Here is an 18,534-nt window from a genome sequence, read left to right on the forward strand (position 1 = left end):
TCCTTGCTTTAGTCCACCAATCCAATATAGTAGGAGAACTTAGATGTTCTAAATTATCCCTGTTACCTTTCTCTTTTAAGGTCACAGAAATATTGTTTTCTCATATTAGTGTTTCCCACAGACCCTAGGGTGACCAACTGTCCGTCCTGGTTTGCTTGCGTCTAAGAGGTTTCCTAGGACACGGGACTTTCAGTGCTAAAACAGGGTCAGGCCCAGGCACACTGCGATGGCTGGTCACCCTAACAAACACACAACTACATTTGTCAACTTCAAATGCATTTGGAAAAGATCAGACAGTTTTAGAACAGTTTCTTACCTGGTAGCCACAGCAACATAATCATCATCATGTAAACAACAGGCGACCTGAGAGATTGCACCTTCCTAGAGCACAAAAGGAAAAATATTAGGCAGCTCCTCAAAAATGGGTAATTTTTTACTTTTAAATCTCAAGTTTTACCTTCTTTTAGTCCAAATGATCACTGATAATGGAGAAATTCGAATTTATGAAAGATACTCCAGATGGTACATGACAGGGCTACCCTTAATCTTACCCTGTGTGAAAGGAAAAGCCTGTGCTTCCATCCTTCTTTCTGAATGAGATTGAGTCCTCCTCCTGAACTGCCCAAAGCCAACCATTTTCGAGACACAGCTATGCTCGTGCACTAAAAAACATGGCAACAGACAAGTGTGAAACTGTCACAGTCATTTAACAAATAAACTATCTACTGGAAATAAAGACTGAGGATCTGTGTCAGGTTCCTCCCCGCACCTGACCCACCCGCCCAGTTAAGACACCACATCATGGCACTCAAGCTCTTATTCTAGATAGTGAAAGATACAGAAGAAAGAACGTTTTGGTTTTAAATTTTTAATTGAATCTCAAAATTGCTGAATAGGCTCAATTGTATAAATGAGTAATTTTCCCTTGGCAAAAGCCAGTTACTAGCCCATTCATCTTCTGTGCAATTCAGCTAGGTCATTCCAATACTGACCACAATGATGGACGATCAAGTAAGTCTCTAGGGGATAAAGCAACCACTTTAATCATCTGCTCACATAAATCACTTCTAGTCTGTATAATCGGCACAAAATGTCCACAGCTTTGAGAGCAAGTGAGACTGCAGAGGACACAAATGCAAGTCACTGTACTATTACGTCTCCCCACACCTTCAGCCTCCTGATTCTTCTCCTTACCCACCAGAGAAAGCTGTGGCCCGGCTGTGCCCACTACCCTGTGACAAAAATTATTGGCTGGTGAACGAACAGGCATTCCCAATCCTCTTCGACCTTGTTACTTTCTACCGTAGAAGCTGGAAAACCTAAATCTTCACTTAGCCAGTTTCTTTTGCAGCTAGGGGGAGCCCTGTGACTCAAATCCAGCTAATAACACTAAGCCCTACTGGTGCTTCCCGGAAAGCTTTGCCCTCCCAGATAAACGGCCGAAGCTGAAGAAAAAAAGCCTTTGTTCTCGGCCACCTCTTTCTTGCTTGAGATGCTAATGGATACATCAAGACTGGAGCCAGGACACTTATCTTGCAACTGTGACCAACAGTCAATGTACAGATGATGGTAGAACAGGAAAGATGGAGAGCCTGGGTCCTAAGGAATATCAAAGGCCACTACACTAAACCCAGAAACGATAACCTCCAACCAGGTTATAAACACCTTTACTGCTTAAGCTATTATTGAGAAGGTTTTCTGTCACTTGCAGCTAAAAAACATCTGATATCAACCCTCATAACTGTTGGCCATATTACTTTGCCTATTACTTCCTATTCTCCCTTTGCTCAGAGGCTAGAAAGGTGCTTTGGGGTGGGAACAAAAGGATAAGAATGAAATTATTTTGGAATTGGTTATGAAACTGTTCTTTACCATGTTATTCCTGAGTTTATTAAACGAACTCAGGGTTTGAGGGAAGCACATACTCCTTCCCACAGAGCTAATTTTTAGCTAATTTTGTAAAGCTAATTTTTAGCTCTGTTCCCTAAAACAGAGGGGGTACATCAAACTCCTTGTTTTGGAACAAACTTAGTTTAATAGCAATGGTTCGTGTTGCTCAAAATGCAATGGGGTATACTCACTCATACTATTTTATTTTCAATTGAATACATTACTTTCTGAGATAAGACAGCAAGATTAGAGGTGGGAAAATTCAGTAATCTATATCATAGTTTCCAAGGATGGGAAAGAAGAATTCAAACGATTGCTTGAAAAATAAATCAAGAAAGCGCTATGAACATACTACTTCTATGTGAGGTATTACTAGCACAGGTAAGAACACCCAAGATTCTATAAAACATAAAGAACGGGGTGGGGGGGGGCATGTAACCGAGAGCACACAAAAATATGAACGTGAAAATAAAACTGATATAAGGATCAAGAAAATCACCTTTAGGCGAGTGGAGTCCAGCCTCAGGGCTGAAAGTAATGGATCCAGAGACTCAAATTCTGCAAGAACATGGTTGTAGGACTCTGGTATCACTGGCACGAAAGTCATTTACCCAGAAAGATGAAACTACGTTGAGGGATAGGCACAGTATTCCTGAATAAAACCTGCAAAAATATAATTTAAGACGCTCACCACTCCTTCCCTGGAGAAAACAGGGAAACATGAGAAAGGGACATGGATCCCTATTCTGGAGCTCCTTGGCATCTAGGTGGAAAGAAAACACACGCAGGTGACATTATAGGTGACCATCACCTTGTACTGATTATTCCCTGACTCCTAAAACTCCCAGAGAATGAAATCCAGATTCTCAAGGCCCTCCACAATCCTATCCCACTCTATTTACCTAACAGTGTGAACAGGTAGAACAGACGCTTGCAGGATATAAGGGGAAATTTTGTCAAGCTCCTCTGTGGTAAAATAGCAGCTCCAGCTGCAACTCTTTGAGCTGTAAATCTTCTGTTTTTAAGTCTCTTGTTAAATTCAATGGTTATCAGCCCACATTTTAACCGTGCTTAATAGGAAAGGGCCTCTGGATAGCTTCCTCCAGCCTGTGAATAAGTGAAAAGTCAGGCGTGGGGAATTAGCGCAGAAAGAGGAATAAGAGCTTCAATAAGAGGCCTGATAGGAAAGAATAGGAATAAGAATACAAGGTATCAAATGCCAACTACCCAGTGAAGACTTTGTAAACTAACACAAGAGTTCTTACCTGTTCAACAACTCTCAAGTGTACTTTTTTGTCAAATTATACCAGTTTCCAGAAGAAAGCAGAATTTAAGAAAATTCTATCCATTAATTTTAACTTTTCCTCAATCCTCTGTTACCTACCAAATTGAGAATAAAAAACAAATACTACAAAAAAATTCAGAAACAATTGTTTATGCTTAATTGTTTTTAATTTATACTTTGTGGTTTTAATTTTTTTGTTTCAGAAACACATGTATTCACTCACTCATTTATTCAACAAATATATACTTAGCACCAACTATGTGCCAGGCATTGTTCTAGGTCCCAGAGATAAAACAGAGGACAAAACAAAGTCCTAACGTTCACGGAGCACACTTTCCAGGGGCAAACCATATATAAACTTACAATACTTTTTACTGCATATACATAATATAGTCTTATTTTCTGCTGGTAATACGGTTCTTTATACAGCTGATCTCTGCAAGGAGAATGGTGTTCTGAAAAAACAAAATTCTTTAGTAGTCCTCCTATACTCAAATATTTGAGAATTCCTAATCTAAGAAAAATCTTCTCTCATCCTTTTCACTCATTCATTTTATTAAGTACTGTAGATACAGAAAAATCAGGATTGCTAAGACAAATAGTGTTGCTCGCCATCCAGTTCTACAAGGGTTAAGTCGTAACCCACTACAGTTGCTGACCACCAGTGCACTCCGAAAGGATTAACAACAGGATGAGGTCCTCTGCTTTGGACAAAGCAGGCCCTTAGTAGACGTAGATCTCAGGAAGAATTTTACTCACCCCAGATTTTTGCACCTTCCCATACATAGAAAAGCACTAAAATCATTAACTTGAGATATCTATTCTTTGTGATTAGCAGTAATCTTTTACCAAGATGTAGGCTTAACTGCACTTATTTCCTAGCCAAAAATCATATATAAACTGTCTTCTCTATATACACTATTGATAGTATGTATAAACTAGATAACTAATGAGAACCTACTGTATAGCACAGGGAACTTCTACTCATTGCTCTGTGGTGACCTGAATGGGAAGGAAACCCAGAAAAGAGGGGATATATGTATACGCATTGCTGATTGACTTTGTTGTACAACAGAAACTAACACAATATTGTAAAGCAACTATACTCCAATAAAAATTTAAAAATAAAATAAGATAACATAAAATAAACTGTCTTCTCCCCTACCTCTTCAGAGCAGTTTCCTCCGGGCTGAGTGGCTGTTAGCTGGGCTATAGTCCTCAGCAAGACCCTGAATAAAACTTAAACTCACGGGCTTCCCTGGTGGCGCAGTGGTTGAGAATCTGCCTGCCAATGCAGGGGACACGGGTTCGAGCCCTGGTCTGGGAAGATCCCACATGCCGTGGAGCAACGAGTCCCATGAGCCGCAACTACTGAGCCTGCGCATCTGGAGCCTGTGCTCCGCAACAAGGGAGGCTGCGATAGTGAAGAGGCCCGCGCACCGCGATGAAGAGTGGTCCCCGCCTGCCGCAACTAGAGAAAGCCCTCGCACAGAAACGAAGACCCAACACAGCCAAAAATAAAATAAATAAATAAATAAATAAATAAAAGATTACTATAAAAATAAGCAGAAATTTAAAAAAAAAACAACTTAAACTCACAACTCTCATCTTGTGTGTCTTTCTCTGAGTCGACAGTTTCTAGTAAAATATGAGGCACAGTGGTGCGAACAAGACAGATAAAGTAATTCCAGAAATCAGTCACTTTATAATCAACTAGGGAGAAAAAGACAAATCATACACACACACACACACACACACACACACACACCCTTCATAAGGGAAACATAAGCAAGGTCCTATGTCGGAACTTAGAGGACAGAGGGATCACACTGAGTTAAAAGTAACCATAGAAAACTTCCTAAGGGAAGCAGCACTGGAGCTGAGTAGGTTTTATCACAAGGAAAAAAGAAAGGGTAGCAGGTAGGGCAGCAATAAGCAAAGATATAGAGGATATATTTGGAGAATACAAGTTTAGTCTTTGGTTGAAACACAGGATACAAGCAACAGAAAAATGAAAGATAAAGCTGGAACAGTAATTCAGTCACAAGGTACAAGGCACTGTGAATCTCAAACTAAGGAACCTGCACAAATTTTAGTTTGGTAGGCAACAGAAAGGCATTGAAGAATTTGGTGTTGGGAGATCACACAATTTCTGTGAAGCACTGTGGGCAGACACTAGAAAACAAAGACTTGAGAAAAGGTGGGAAGGGTGGTGAGGAACTAAAGACAAGGCCTTTCAATTACTCAAGAAATCTGGTGGAGAAGGAGAAAACCTCTCTTGACCTTGGGAGCAGGGGAGATGCAAACAGATTTGTAGGTAGCAGCCAAAAGAAAAGGATTTAGAATGAAAGGGACTGAAGGGACTTCCCTGGTGGTCCAGTGGTTAAGACTCCGTGCTCCCAATGCAGGGGGCCCAGGTTTGATCCCTGGTCAGGGAACTAGATTCCCGCAGGCCGCAACCAAAGATTCCACAGCCACAACGAAGATCCTGTGTGACCCAACTAAGACCTGGAGCAGGCAAATAAATAAATAATTTTAAAAAAAAAAATGAAAGGGACTGAAGATACAAGAAAAAGAAAATAAAATCACTGTACAAGATCCTAAGGAAGATAGAAAGGAATGACATCAGGACCACAGTGCCTATCTCTTCCACTTGCAATCTTAAAACAATCTCTGAGACAGATAGACCATTTGGTCTTGATCTCAGTGAAGAGAGAATGACCTGGAAATTATGACCTAACGGTAAAAAACCTAGTAAGTTTCTCTTTTTTCTGAAAAAGACTTAATAGAGATGAGAATGAAAAAGGAATAGCATAAACAATGTCAGTTCTCAAGAGAAGTTGCTAGTGATAGTGTTAAGCCAACTCCAAATTTATATTTTTCTTTGTGCTTACTCTCTCTGAAATGACTCCTTTCCCTCCAGATCTACTTACTAAAATCTGCCCAGCCTTTCAGGCCCAGCATAAGTCCCACTTCCCAGAATTCTTAAGATGGAAGACTCACAGGTAATTCAGTGCACACATCCATGTAATTCAGAAATTAGTCTTGCCCTGGATCCCTGAACATTTTCAGCAAGGGAAAGGAAATGCTCCCTCTCATGAAGCTGCCCATTCCACTCCTCCACAGCTCTCACTGTTATAAGGTACTTTTTCTACTATTGGGCTGAAACCTGATGACTTGGAGCTTTTATTTCCAACTGTGGCTTCTACAGTTTAAGGAAATAAGTTCACTCCTTTCAAAACAGTCCTTCAGTATTTGAAAAGTGTTATGAGGTCTTCTAAAAATTCATCAACCCCAGTTCTTCCTGACCTGACAATTTCCAAATTCCTCTCTGTTCTGATCAGCCTTCCACACAAGAGCTTTAGTTTGCCTAAAAATGTGGTCTCCAGAACTGAACATAAAACTCCTTATAAAATAGAGTAGAAACACTAAGTTCCTTGACCTGGACACTAAATTTCTATGTTACATCCTAAAATAGTATCAGACTTTTTTTTCCAGATATGTTTTTAAAGTAGCCATGTCACACTTTTTTGGTTTTTTTTAACATCTTTATTGGAGTATAATTTTTTTACAATGTGCCATGTCACACTTTTGATTCAACAGAGCAAGCAGTTAACTAAAACCCAAAGAAATTTTCAAACAAAATGAATATAATCTTCCTAGCCAGTATCTAGATACAGTAGAATCAAGCTCAAATTGAAAGCTGCCATTAATCAAATGTGAAAATGGATATAAAAAGTACCTAGAAAATTTAAAACTGCTCAAACAAGAACAGCAGAATGCTGATAACTGTTAAAGTTTGGTTAGGTGTACATGAGGGTTTGTTATATTATCCTGTCTCCTTCTGTCTATGTTTTAAATTTTCTTGAACAAGATTTCTTATTGAAGTATAGTTAATTTACAATGTTGTGTTAGTTACAAGTGTACAGCACAGTGATTTCGTCATACACATATATATTCAAGATTTTCTTAAGTATGTGCTTAACAACAAAAAGCTCTGTACAAACCTTTCATTCTATAAACTTTCTGTGCCTCCATGGTTTAATATATGCTGTTCCTTGAATCTTCCTCCATCTAACAAAACACTATCTTCCTGCAGAACCGAGTTTAACTGTTACTTCTGTTAAGTCTGTCACAAAAAACTGCCTAGCAAAAAACTAAGCAAATAGAAGGTGGCCATAAATGCTTACCAAAGTCAATGAAAGAACTTTTTGAAGTGTTGGCTTGCCCAAGGTCACAGAGTTCACAAGTAGAGCTGAGACTAGAATCCACTAATCCTGAGTCCAAATCTAGTTACCTTTCCATTTCCCCGCATTGCTTGATGGTAACTAAAGGAGCAGTAGGATCAAGAAAAGGCTTTTCTCTTCGTCCTAGTAATCATTTTTATTCATTTTAATGGACTAGTGTTTGCTGCGCGAACACCCAATGCAAATCACAGCTTTCTTTCTTCCCCACTAGGGGCGTGGAAGGAAGAGGAGGCAAATGAGAAAAGAAAGGAAGCAAAAATTAAAGATATTATGCGGAGGGGAAGTACGAGATTCCCTCATTCCCGTAATGGGGATCTTTAAACCCAAGTAACAGGAACAACTCTCCACCTCAGACCAAGAAATGGCGACTCACTCACTCATGCACTCAGCATGCTTTGAACACACCAATGCAGACAGTTCCTGACCACAAGCTCCCTGACTAGCGGAACTCCTAACTTTTTAACAGCAGTAACTTTAATACTATACTCAGATCTCTTGAAAGGAGCCTCGGTAATCAAGTTTTCAAAGCCAGGCTCACAGCCTGTAGGTCTCAGCCCCTCTCCACCATCTCCAGGCCGGTAGCCCCCAAATTCCAATAGGTCACACCCTCTCTCCCGGCTGGATGCCGTAACACTCACCGCGCACTAAGAGCCGCACCTGAGCTTCAGTCTCCCCTCCTGCTCCTCCCCTCCCTGGCTTACGTCATCCCGGAGCGCCGGGGACGCTGGGACAAAGCTGTTAACTGTACTTCCTCGTCACGTGACAGGTTACGCCCCTGCTTGCGCGTGGTCCCTCCCCCTCAGGCCGCGGTCGCGATTACGCTCTCTGTGGCCTGCAGTAAGCGGGCCGCTGCCGGCCGAAGACGCAGCGCTGATCGGGACCGGAGGAGCTCTAGGCCAAAGGGGTGAGCCAGGCAGGATCCCGGGACCCTTCACCGCTTAAAGCCGGCGAGAGGAAATGAAACAGGAGGGCACCGGCGGGGAAGGGAGGGAACTAGCGGAAGGTGTCATGGCGGCCGCGCTCTGGGGTCACGTGCCCCGCAGGCCCGCCTTGGCACTTCCGGTCACGTGCCTTCAGAGTTCTCGCAGCCAGCGATGGAGGCGAGACCCCCCGGTAACAGAGGCGGTGGCGACGGCGGCGGCTGCTGGGTTTCAGCCTCTTCCCGGCAGCGTCTCTAAGAAGCGCAGCGGAGCTCGACTCGACCCAGCTCAGTAACTTACTCCTTGCCCAAGGCCGTAGCTCCCACCTGGTAAGTTTAGACCGAAGAATGGGGGTGGGCGGGCGGGTGAAGAGCTGACAGGCCTGGGGGCCGCAGGACGGCAAGGAATCTGCCCGTTTTTCCTGTGTCCCTGTCGCCGTTGCCACAACTCCCAAGCCTGCGGTCTCGGTAGCCCTTTATTATTCTGAAGTGAGGAAGAGGCGACCCCTAATCTGCTTGTCTGTAGGAAGCCTTACCTCTCCAGTGAAAGCAGGGACTCGAAGATTTATTCAAAGACGGGATCAGACTTGGCTCATGAGGATGAAGGACGCGGAGGCCTCTTTGCGGCTGAGGAGCCCTTCCCGTTAGAAAATGTGCCGTTGAGTCTTTCGGTTTCTGTAAGGGAAAAGCTTTTACCTTAGTGTCCACACACCTTTTGCTTTACCTGTCAAACTTACCACTATTAAAACCTTCTTAACACGTGTGCCAGGCCAACCCCCCCCCCCACACACACACATCACATTTTGGTCTGTGCCCAATTTGATCATCTTTAAGCACCAACACATGGAAATAAATAATTATTTTAGAAATTCCCTAGTGTTCTCAGAGACTACATTGTCTAAGGAAGTGTATTCAGTTGACTCTTAAATGTCCGCTTTAGGGTCTGTGAAATGGGGGGCGGGAGGAGAGAGATAAAAACAACCTTTTGCCCATTAGAAGACCCAATTTTAAAAACATACAAAAACTAAGTGGTTTAAAATATACCTTGCAGTAAATACTGATTCCATAAAGGAGTGGAACAATTTTTCCCGTTGAATTCTTACCAGAAACCCCAACATACAAAGCAGCATGCCATGGTGGAATTGAGTTTGGGAGCGCTCAGCCTCCCCTCTTGGAACACAGTGTGAATATCATGAACTGGGCTTTGGTAACTAAGCCAAAGTTGCCAACCCTAAGATCGATTTTTAAAAATCAAAACTAGAACAAATGAGATGGAGAGGTCACAGCAGAGGGGAAGGTAACCTCTAGTATCAGGCTTATGGCTTACAAAAGATCTAGACTCTGGAAAGAACTTTGTACCTTTTAGCAGACCGAAATCCGTTGTTTGGAAAGGAGGGAGAGATAATTTGGAGGCATTAAACCTGTTCTGCTACTCTCACTCATCTAACACTTGGCAGTGCATCAGACTGATGAGCTTTGAGTCTCTCCTAGGTGATATTAAATACATATTGGTAGTGCTAATGTTAAAAAAAAAAATCCACACAAATGCAGAGAGGGCTCTTTAAAAATACTAGGAAGGTTGGTGCGAAGAGAGAGGAATCAGTTAAAAAGAATATACCCAACGATCAGCTTCAGTCAGTTGTGGCTGCTTCCTGTACGTACTGCTCTCAAGGCTTATATCTTATCCCTGCTGGGCTGTCTTTACACCTTTTAGCCCTGCTTTTCTGTGCTGCTGGTTTTTCCTTTACCATGAGAATGTTGTCAGGTGTACCTTAAGCTTTCCTAGCATTTTGACCACTATTTCTACTTCATGGATGCTGCTACTAGTAGTGTCTTTGGGGACTTCCCTGGTTGTCCAGTGATTAAGACTCCCCGCTTCCACTGTAGCATGGGTTCGATCTCTGTTCCGAGAACTAAGATCCCACATGCCACATGGCACGGCCAAAAAAAATTTTTTTTTAATTAAAAAAAAAAAAAAAAAGTGTCCCTTTCTGCTTTCTCTCTTTCCTGCCTGCAATGTGGCAGTGTCAGGCATCCATCTAATAGTCCCTCCTTGCTCCACTTATGATTACCAACTGATTTCTCCTCTCTCAATTTTGGTATCGTACTCTGTCAGCATGCAGTATTTATTAGTGAATATGAGCATACTGCTCCCTCTATCTTGCGTCTCTGTCGCATTTTCCTCCTCCTGCCTCTCCCATCACTGCTGTAAAATGAAAAAGTGCTCGGTCTTAAAATTGCTACCTCAGTTATTCTCTTTAATATCTTCTTTATGTGTGTAACTATCCTTAAAACAGTACATTTTGGTCACTCTCTACATACTTCCAAGGTCTTATTCCCTGTAGTGCTGAATTGTTAACATTTTTTAGGATTGCCCGATGGCAAGCAGCATTCCAGTCTCCATTTTGTATGCTGGCAGACACAGAAGTGCTTTCTCTAATAATAATCCTCCTTTTAGAGAGTGATAAGGAGTTTATATTTCACTTGTTGCCTTTTTTTCTTCTGCCCCATTTATCTCTGCACGTTGGAAAAGGAGATGTAGGTAATGGAAATGCAGAGACATGAGATGTAGGAAATGGAAATTTAAAGATTTCTCCTGAATAGTTTCAGATTCTTCCTAACCCTGTTTACTTATAAGCCAGTTATTGGAATCTGTGAGGAATGATACTCTGATCTGTGAGTTGAGAGCTTTAGTGCTTCCTGGAGTTTAGCCAAGGATGTACGTACAATGGTTTCTTGTTATGTCTTAACCAAGACTGTATTCTTTTAACAACAGAGATCTTAAATTGATGTCATAGGTATTTATTGGACTATTTCTATGGGCTAAAATATGCTGCTGGGCTCTGTATTGCCATGAACACAACACATGCAGCCTCTGCCCTTCTTTATGAAGCTTGCAGTCTTTTGGGGAGAAAGGCATTAAAAGAATTACTTTAAAAATTAATTGCAGGGACTTCCCTGGTAGCGCAGTGGTTGGGAATCCGCCTGCCAATGCAGGGGACACAGGTTCGAGCCCTGGTCCGGGAAGATCCCACATGCCACGGAGCAACTAAGCCTGTGCACCACAACTACTGAGCCTGTGCTCTAGAGCCCGCGAGCCACAACTACTGATCCCGCATGCCACAACTACTGAAGCCCATGCACCTAGAGCCCGTGCTCCACAGGAAGAGAAGCCACTACAATGAGAAGGCTGCGCACCACAACGAAGAGTAGCCCCTGCTCGCGGAAACTAGAGAAAGCCTGCGCGCAGCAACGAAGACCCAATGCAGCCAAAAATAAATTAATTAATTAATTTTTAAAAAATTAATTGCAGTAGTGATAAGTGCTGTAAAGAGAAGAATACTGATAACTTTGAAACTTAGAGTAGACAGAAAATGAGTAAAAGCTCGTTGCTGGAAAGGGAGGAGAATGTGCAGAGGCTTAGCACAAGGCATGCATGTGCCTTTAGCCTCAAGCAAGTAAATATTTAACTGCAAATGAATAAATGCCTTTACTGGAGGATTTTGCTATTTAAAGAAGTCTTGTGGCAGATTATTTCATAAAGTAAATAATCTTTTAAGTAAAGCTAGATCTTCATCAAGTCGCTTTGTTTAAATATAACTGCACCGATGTTTTTCATAAACAAAATATTCTGTGGCTCTTACAGAGTTCTACTAGAAAGAAGTTTTTGCCACCCAAGGAGCCACCTTCAAGAAAAATCTAGAAATCATAGAAGCCATTGTAGGATGGTCCTACTGGTTCTATTAAACTTCCTAAAACTGGTCCTTGTACAATTAACAGAGGTGCTACAGATGACCAGGGAAATTTGCCAAGCAGATTAGCTGTGAGGCAATTGACTAGTTATTCCCAGTGTTCAATAACTTATCTCTGATTTATTTTTAAAGCTCCCTCTAAATGGATTTTAATATGAATGGTTTTACATGCTGTGCATAAGAGGCTATGTTTTTCCCCAATTGATTTAAAGTAGCCAACTCTAATAGTTCTATTAATCTAATTTATTCTCCACTTTAGTTTCTGTCTTCATTCATCTTTCTTCCTTACCTTCCCATCTCAGAAAGGTTTTTCTGTTCTTTTCCGAAGTTAACACTTTTTATTTGTGCCCGTAAGCCCAGTTAATTGGTGACTTGCTCTGTCAGCTGTAACCTTGCATTTCCTCCATATATGGACATATTTAAAATTATCCTGTAATTATCTACTTATCCCCCTCCACACACGCACCTCTCCTATCTTTCTCAGATTTTAATTCATGTTTCCTAAAATGTGGTTCATATGGTATGCAGTTTAATTTTACATAGTATAGACAGGTTTTTAAAATGTTTTTAATAGTTATGTGTTTATTATAATGAATATTATAAAATTAATATTAAAATATTTAATGGTTCCATAGATGTTATAAAAATTATTATAAATTAAATTAGTATTAGTATATTAGTATTTTAATACTAATACTAATACAGAAATTGAAAATAACAGTTTTAATTCTTACCAACCCTAACACCTTCCCATGTTACCTTATAGATGTGATTTGATAGAGAATAAACTCTTGGAAAGACATATTTAGTAACTGCTTTTGTCATTACAAAATACATATTTATTGTAGATAGTCCAGAAAACAAAAAGAACATTCAAATCATCTGTAGTCCTATCACCATCGGTAGCCACTATTAAATTGGGTGTATGTTTCTCCAGTCATATATATTTGCAGAATAGCATAATGGAACTCCAAGGTCAGACTGACCCAGATTCAAACCCAGTTCTACTTCTTGATGCTTTCGGAAAGCATCTTGATCTCTCAGACCCAGTTTCCTTTATCTGCAGAATGGAACTAATAATAGAACCTACCTCAGGATTGTTAACTGGGGACTGAATGAGATAATGCCTATAAAGAACTTAGCCCAATGCCTGGCACATATTACAAGCAGTCAATAAATTGTAGAAGATTTTTTAAAATTTAAGAATATGGAATCAGACTACATGCTTTTTTTGCTTGCTTTGATCACCTAACAGTTTATCTTTTCATGTCATTAAATAGTCCTTTAAGGAATTCCCTAACGGTCCAGTGCTTAGGACTGCGCACTTTCATTGCCAAGGGCCCAGGTTCGATCCCTGGTCGGGAAACTTAAATCCCACAAGCTGCAGTGCAGCCAAAAAAAAAACAATAGTCCTTTAAAACAGTGGTTTTCAAACTTTTTAAGCAACAGTAATCCTCTAATCAAAATCTTTGGAGGACATCAAATAAGTAAATCAGTTAAAAGATGGTATTATATATTAAGAATTTTGACCCTTTATCATATATGTATGGATATTAAAACTGTGGAGATTGTAAAGTAACATGGGAAAATGTTTTCAATGGCAAATAAACAAGATAACTTGGCTGTACTTCATGATTACATTTGTAAGGTGAGTACAGATAAGCACAATTTAAAATTAAGAAAATTGATGTTAAAGTTGTGAGATTGTGGCATTTTTTAAATCCCTTTTTGTTAACTGAATTTACTAGGCTCTGTCCCAACATTTATAAATGCCCACATAATACAGACTATTTCTACCTGCGTGACTCAACAGCACCTCACACTCATTTTCAGAGCTGAATTCCTTGCCTTCACTTTCAAACTTGTTTTTCCTTGTTACTGTTTCTGTGAGTGGCATCACTGTACTCATGTCAGTTAGGCTTAGAAGTGGGGTGTGAGCAAGCAGCTGTGACACCTCCTTCACCTCCTTCAGCACAGTGTCTATTCATCCTGCTTCCTCAGTACTCCTCCTTGTCCCTTCCTCTCCATTCTCACTGCCAGCAGCCTGGTTCAGACCCTTTCTGGTCCTCTCTTCAGTCTCTCTCATATTGCCTCAGATTAATTTCCTAAAATACAAATCACTCCCTTACTCAAATCTTTAGAAGTTTTCTGTTGTCTACCACATAGGGGGGTGTTCTCCACTATCTGCCTCCATCTTAACTGTCCAACTTCATATCCCACTGATCCCCATCATGAACTTTGTGCTACATCCAGAGTGGACTACTAACCATTCGCAGAGAGTCTAGAGCCTTTGCCCCAAGCCATTCTCTTTGCCTATAATGCTTATTGCCATTTCTCTGTCAAAACCCTCATTCAAGATCCAATTCATAACTAACTTATGTATAAAAAAGAATAAACTACCGATACATGTAATAATATGGTGAATTTCCAGAAACATGTTAAGCAAAAAGCCAGAGACAAAAGCATACATAGTGCCTGAATTCCATTTGTATGAAATCCTAGTACAGACAGAAACTAATCTGTGGTGATAGAAATCAGAAAACAGTTGCTCGAGGGTGGGAGGAAGAGAATTGACTAGAAGGGGACGTGAGAGAACTTGGGGGGTGATGGAAATGTTCTCTGTCTTGTTTTGGGTAATGGTACGTGGGTGTATACAGTTGCCAGAATGCATCAAACGGAACACCTAAGGACTGTGCATTTAGTGATTTGCATTTTGTTTGTTCAGTTAATTGTAACTGATTTTTTTTTATTGCCCTAAGATATCTGTGACAAATATTTGACAAAGCCTCTCGTGAAGAAGTTAATTGCCTCTGAGTCCTAATTCAGAACTGTTTTTTGTCTCCCTTTTGGGACTTTACACATTCTAATTTGTATATACACACACACCCATCTTGCTCACTAGACTGGAAGCTTTCTGAAAGCAGAAATCACTACTGGCAGACATTTGTCTTCGGGTAATCCCTAGACTCCTTGGCTCAGTACAGAACTATTGAATAAATGTATTCACACTGACCCTTTTCCTTTCCATTTTTGGGGTGGAGTAGCCTGTAAGGAAACTAAAAGGGAAGATCTGGCTACTCAAAATTCAGGTAGTCAACTTCAGAGAAATTAAAATTTCACTCTTTTTTTTTACTTGTATTTTTGATTTTTAAATCACTGTTTCAGTGAATAAGAAACATTACAATAAAGCTTCACTTGTTTGCTCAAATTTAATTCTTATGACACCTAGATATGCTAACTTCTCTGAAATTATAATTTGTACCTGAAGAAGTAAATATTTTTAAGTTATATTTTAAATCATTCCTTTGGGAATGAAAACTAAAGTCATAACTTCACCAGAAATGGCATATATGTGCCATTTGTGCCACCACTTTCCCCATCGCAGCCCATGGCAGACTTCATCAATCATGGCATCTTTCCTGTTGAGCCCAGACGGCCTCAAAATCCTTTTCAGCCTCATATTCCAGACAGCTACACTCAAGACTCTAGGATTTGGGTTGGGTGGTTAAGATTCCCAGGATGGGGTGAAGTTGGGGGGAGCTCCAAGCTGTTTCTTCCTAGGTAACAAATTAGCCATATACAAATGAATCTTCCTCCTAGACTGGAGAGCAGTTGAAGACATTTGATTGTTAAAAGATGTGGAAGATAGCATCTGAAGTGTTAAGTGTTAAATTGTTTCAGTTTTATGTTTATGCATAGGGGAACAGACTTAGACTGGGTTTTTAGATCTAGGAGTGGTTTTAGGAAGGTCACACAAACCCTTTGACTCTTAGTTTTTTCAGTTGAAACAAATTTGAACTAAATATCCAGTAGAGTGCTGTGTAATTCTAAAGTTCTGCAGTGTAGGTTACAGACCGCATATTTGTGGTGAAATCATGTGTTTAAGATTTAATAATATAACAGGAAAATAAAAATAAATTGAAAATACTCTGATTAGCATATATGGAAATGGTTTGAAAACTGCCAGGTGTTGTCAACTTTAAGTGTTGTGTAAATTCATACCTGTGGTATGAGCAAAATGAAATTTGATTTTAAAGGAATAACGCCATACAGCTTTATCTTCAACTCTGAATGAGGGAAAAGAGTTTTTTCCCTCCTTATTACTCATTTTAGATTTGGAAGGGACTCAAGTCAACGAATCCAACCCTAATTGAGATGTGAAATCTTTTTGTCTTTTTTAGCACCTTCTAGCCATCATGGCAACTTCATCTGAAGAAGTTTTGCTGATTGTAAAGAAGGTGCGACAAAAGAAGCAGGATGGAGCTCTGTACCTCATGGCAGAAAGAATTGCTTGGGCACCTGAAGGCAAAGATAGATTTACCATCAGCCATATGTATGCAGATATTAAATGTAAGTCAGCTATACTAAGTCTGATGTATGTCATATTTGTTAGTAACTTTATAAGAAGACTGCTTATACAGTCTTTGTGGGGTTTTTATTATAATGTCAAAAAATCAGCTGTATAAAAATAATTATAGAGTAGGATCATTGAATATAATTCTGTAACCTGCCTTTTCTACAATAATAGAGTATGTACAGCTTTACATGTGTAAATCTACCTCACATAAAGATCTCCACACATTCCTTCTTTTAAGAGTTGCATAATAGTCCACTGAATGGATTTACACTTATGTATTTAACCAGTCCACTATCGAAGGACATTTAGGAAGTTTTCAGAATTTTGTTATTGAAAACAATGTTGCAGTATTGATCTATGCACTAATATCTTTTTGAGGTTGTATATATGGGATACATCCCTGCAATGGACTTACAGGTTCAAATGGTTCATGCATTTGAAATCTTGATAGATGGACTTCCCTGGTGGCACAGTGGTTAAGAATCCAACTGCCAATGCAGGGGACATGGGTTCAAGCCCTGGTCCGGGAAGATCCCACATGCTGCGAGCAACTAAGCACATGCACCACAACTTCTGAGCCTGTACTCTAGAGCCTGCGAGCCACAGCTGCTGAGCCTGCGTGCCACAACTACTGAAGCCCGTGCGCCTAGAGTCCATGCTCTGCAACAAGAGAAGCCACCGCAATGAGAAGCCCACGCACCGCAACAAAGAGGAGCCCCCGCTCGCCGCAACTAGAGAAAGCCTGCATGCAGCAGCGAAGACCCAACACAGCCAAAAATAAATAAATAAATTTATTTTTAAAAAAATCGTGATAGATGATGCCAGATTGCCCTTAATAAAATTGTATCTTTTAAGTCGTCTAATTAATCTTTGGTTATGTGGCCATCATCTGTTGAGAAAATAGACTTAATTTTATACTAAATGTAGATGGGAGAAATACAGAGCATAATATTTTTATATCCTTTTTCTTTTTATGATTTTCAAGTATGAAGGCTAATATCAAAACCCCTTCTCTTTTCAAATTTGCAAAATTAACTTTGAATTTATTACCCAAAGGGTATGGTACTTTGTGGCTCAATAATAATTAGGTTTAAAGGCACCAAGTGAATCCTGGGATTTAGAACCTTTACTCTGAAAGGGATTTCTGCAATTCACCTAACTAAAAGACCTTGAATAGGAGGGACCCCAGGGGAGTTGGGCAACAAAGCCCTCAACAAATTGTGGTATCTTAACTGTGACCATCAATATGGATTCATTTATTTTCCTGGATATGAGATTCTTCTCCTAGATAAAATCCTGAACAGATTTCAAGGAACATGACACCTCAAAACATAGACAATCCTCAACTTACAAGTGGTCAGTTTACAAATGTCCTTTGTGTATGAACAGTTGCCCTAAGGACTTACCTCTAATATGCTGCTGGAAATGACCAAGATCCTCATCTTTCTCCACTGAAATAACTTAGAATCTTAATTTTCAAAAGGAAATGCTGTTTAAAATTCATCATAATTCAGTACTGCCTAAACTATCTGGTCTTTGTCCACTCTCCTGGTAACACTACTTCCTTTCAAAACTTTGTTTCTGTGGAGAAATGCCTCACGAAGTTTCTAACAATAGTCTTACAAACTAACATTTGTTCTACAATAGACTCATAAATTAGGAACTGCCTGTATTAGCATTTCTCGTAAACGGGAAGCTAGCCTTATACCTTTGCAAAACACATACTCAATGTGATGCTCACAGCATGCAATAAAGAATATGCCTGTCTTCTGTATTTCAACAATTCTTCTCAGCTATTGGGGAGGAGAGCACGTACCCAAATTTAGATCTGCACCAGATCAGTTTTCATTTTAAGCTGAATATTTGAAAGAATGCTCATTTCTGAAAGAAGCCATTGAAAGTTGTCAATAATAAATTACTAAGGTGAAAATTAGCAGTTAGATAGTTAAAAAACTTCAAAAGTAGGTCTCTCAGAGGCACATGCTAAGATAGAGCAAGAATAAAGCAGTGACTGAGAAAAGATAGGTAGAGAGGAGTGATAGATGGTTTTGGAGGTATGGAATAATGGAACAGGCTGGCTGACA

At 40.1% G+C, this 18,534-nt stretch overlaps 2 protein-coding genes across 12 annotated transcripts in view; one reads left to right on the top strand and one right to left on the bottom strand.

Moving 5' to 3' along the window:
• Nucleotides 1-9,523, bottom strand: part of HPS5 (HPS5 biogenesis of lysosomal organelles complex 2 subunit 2) — a 47,490-nt gene extending 37,967 nt beyond the window's left edge. For 2 of the 10 annotated variants that reach the window (XM_036859479.1, XM_036859469.1), the window contains exons 1-4: nucleotides 8,061-8,291; nucleotides 2,390-2,553; nucleotides 552-662; nucleotides 317-381 (exon numbers count right to left, since the gene is read on the bottom strand). In XM_036859479.1, the coding sequence (XP_036715374.1) occupies nucleotides 317-381; nucleotides 552-662; nucleotides 2,390-2,497 (284 nt within the window). In that variant the 5' untranslated portion in view covers nucleotides 2,498-2,553; nucleotides 8,061-8,291. The other 8 variants (XM_036859470.1, XM_036859476.1, XM_036859472.1 and 5 more) reach the window with 8 other exon arrangements.
• Nucleotides 8,473-18,534, top strand: part of GTF2H1 (general transcription factor IIH subunit 1) — a 33,631-nt gene continuing 23,569 nt past the window's right edge. The window contains exons 1-2 of one of the 2 annotated variants that reach the window (XM_036859480.1): nucleotides 8,473-8,671; nucleotides 16,275-16,443. In XM_036859480.1, the coding sequence (XP_036715375.1) occupies nucleotides 16,290-16,443 (154 nt within the window). In that variant the 5' untranslated portion in view covers nucleotides 8,473-8,671; nucleotides 16,275-16,289. The remainder of the gene's footprint in view (nucleotides 8,672-16,274; nucleotides 16,444-18,534) is intronic. The other variant, XM_036859481.1, reaches the window with a different exon arrangement.

This window comes from Balaenoptera musculus, chromosome 8, assembly GCF_009873245.2.
Source record: "Balaenoptera musculus isolate JJ_BM4_2016_0621 chromosome 8, mBalMus1.pri.v3, whole genome shotgun sequence".
NCBI classification, from domain to species: domain Eukaryota; kingdom Metazoa; phylum Chordata; class Mammalia; order Artiodactyla; family Balaenopteridae; genus Balaenoptera; species Balaenoptera musculus.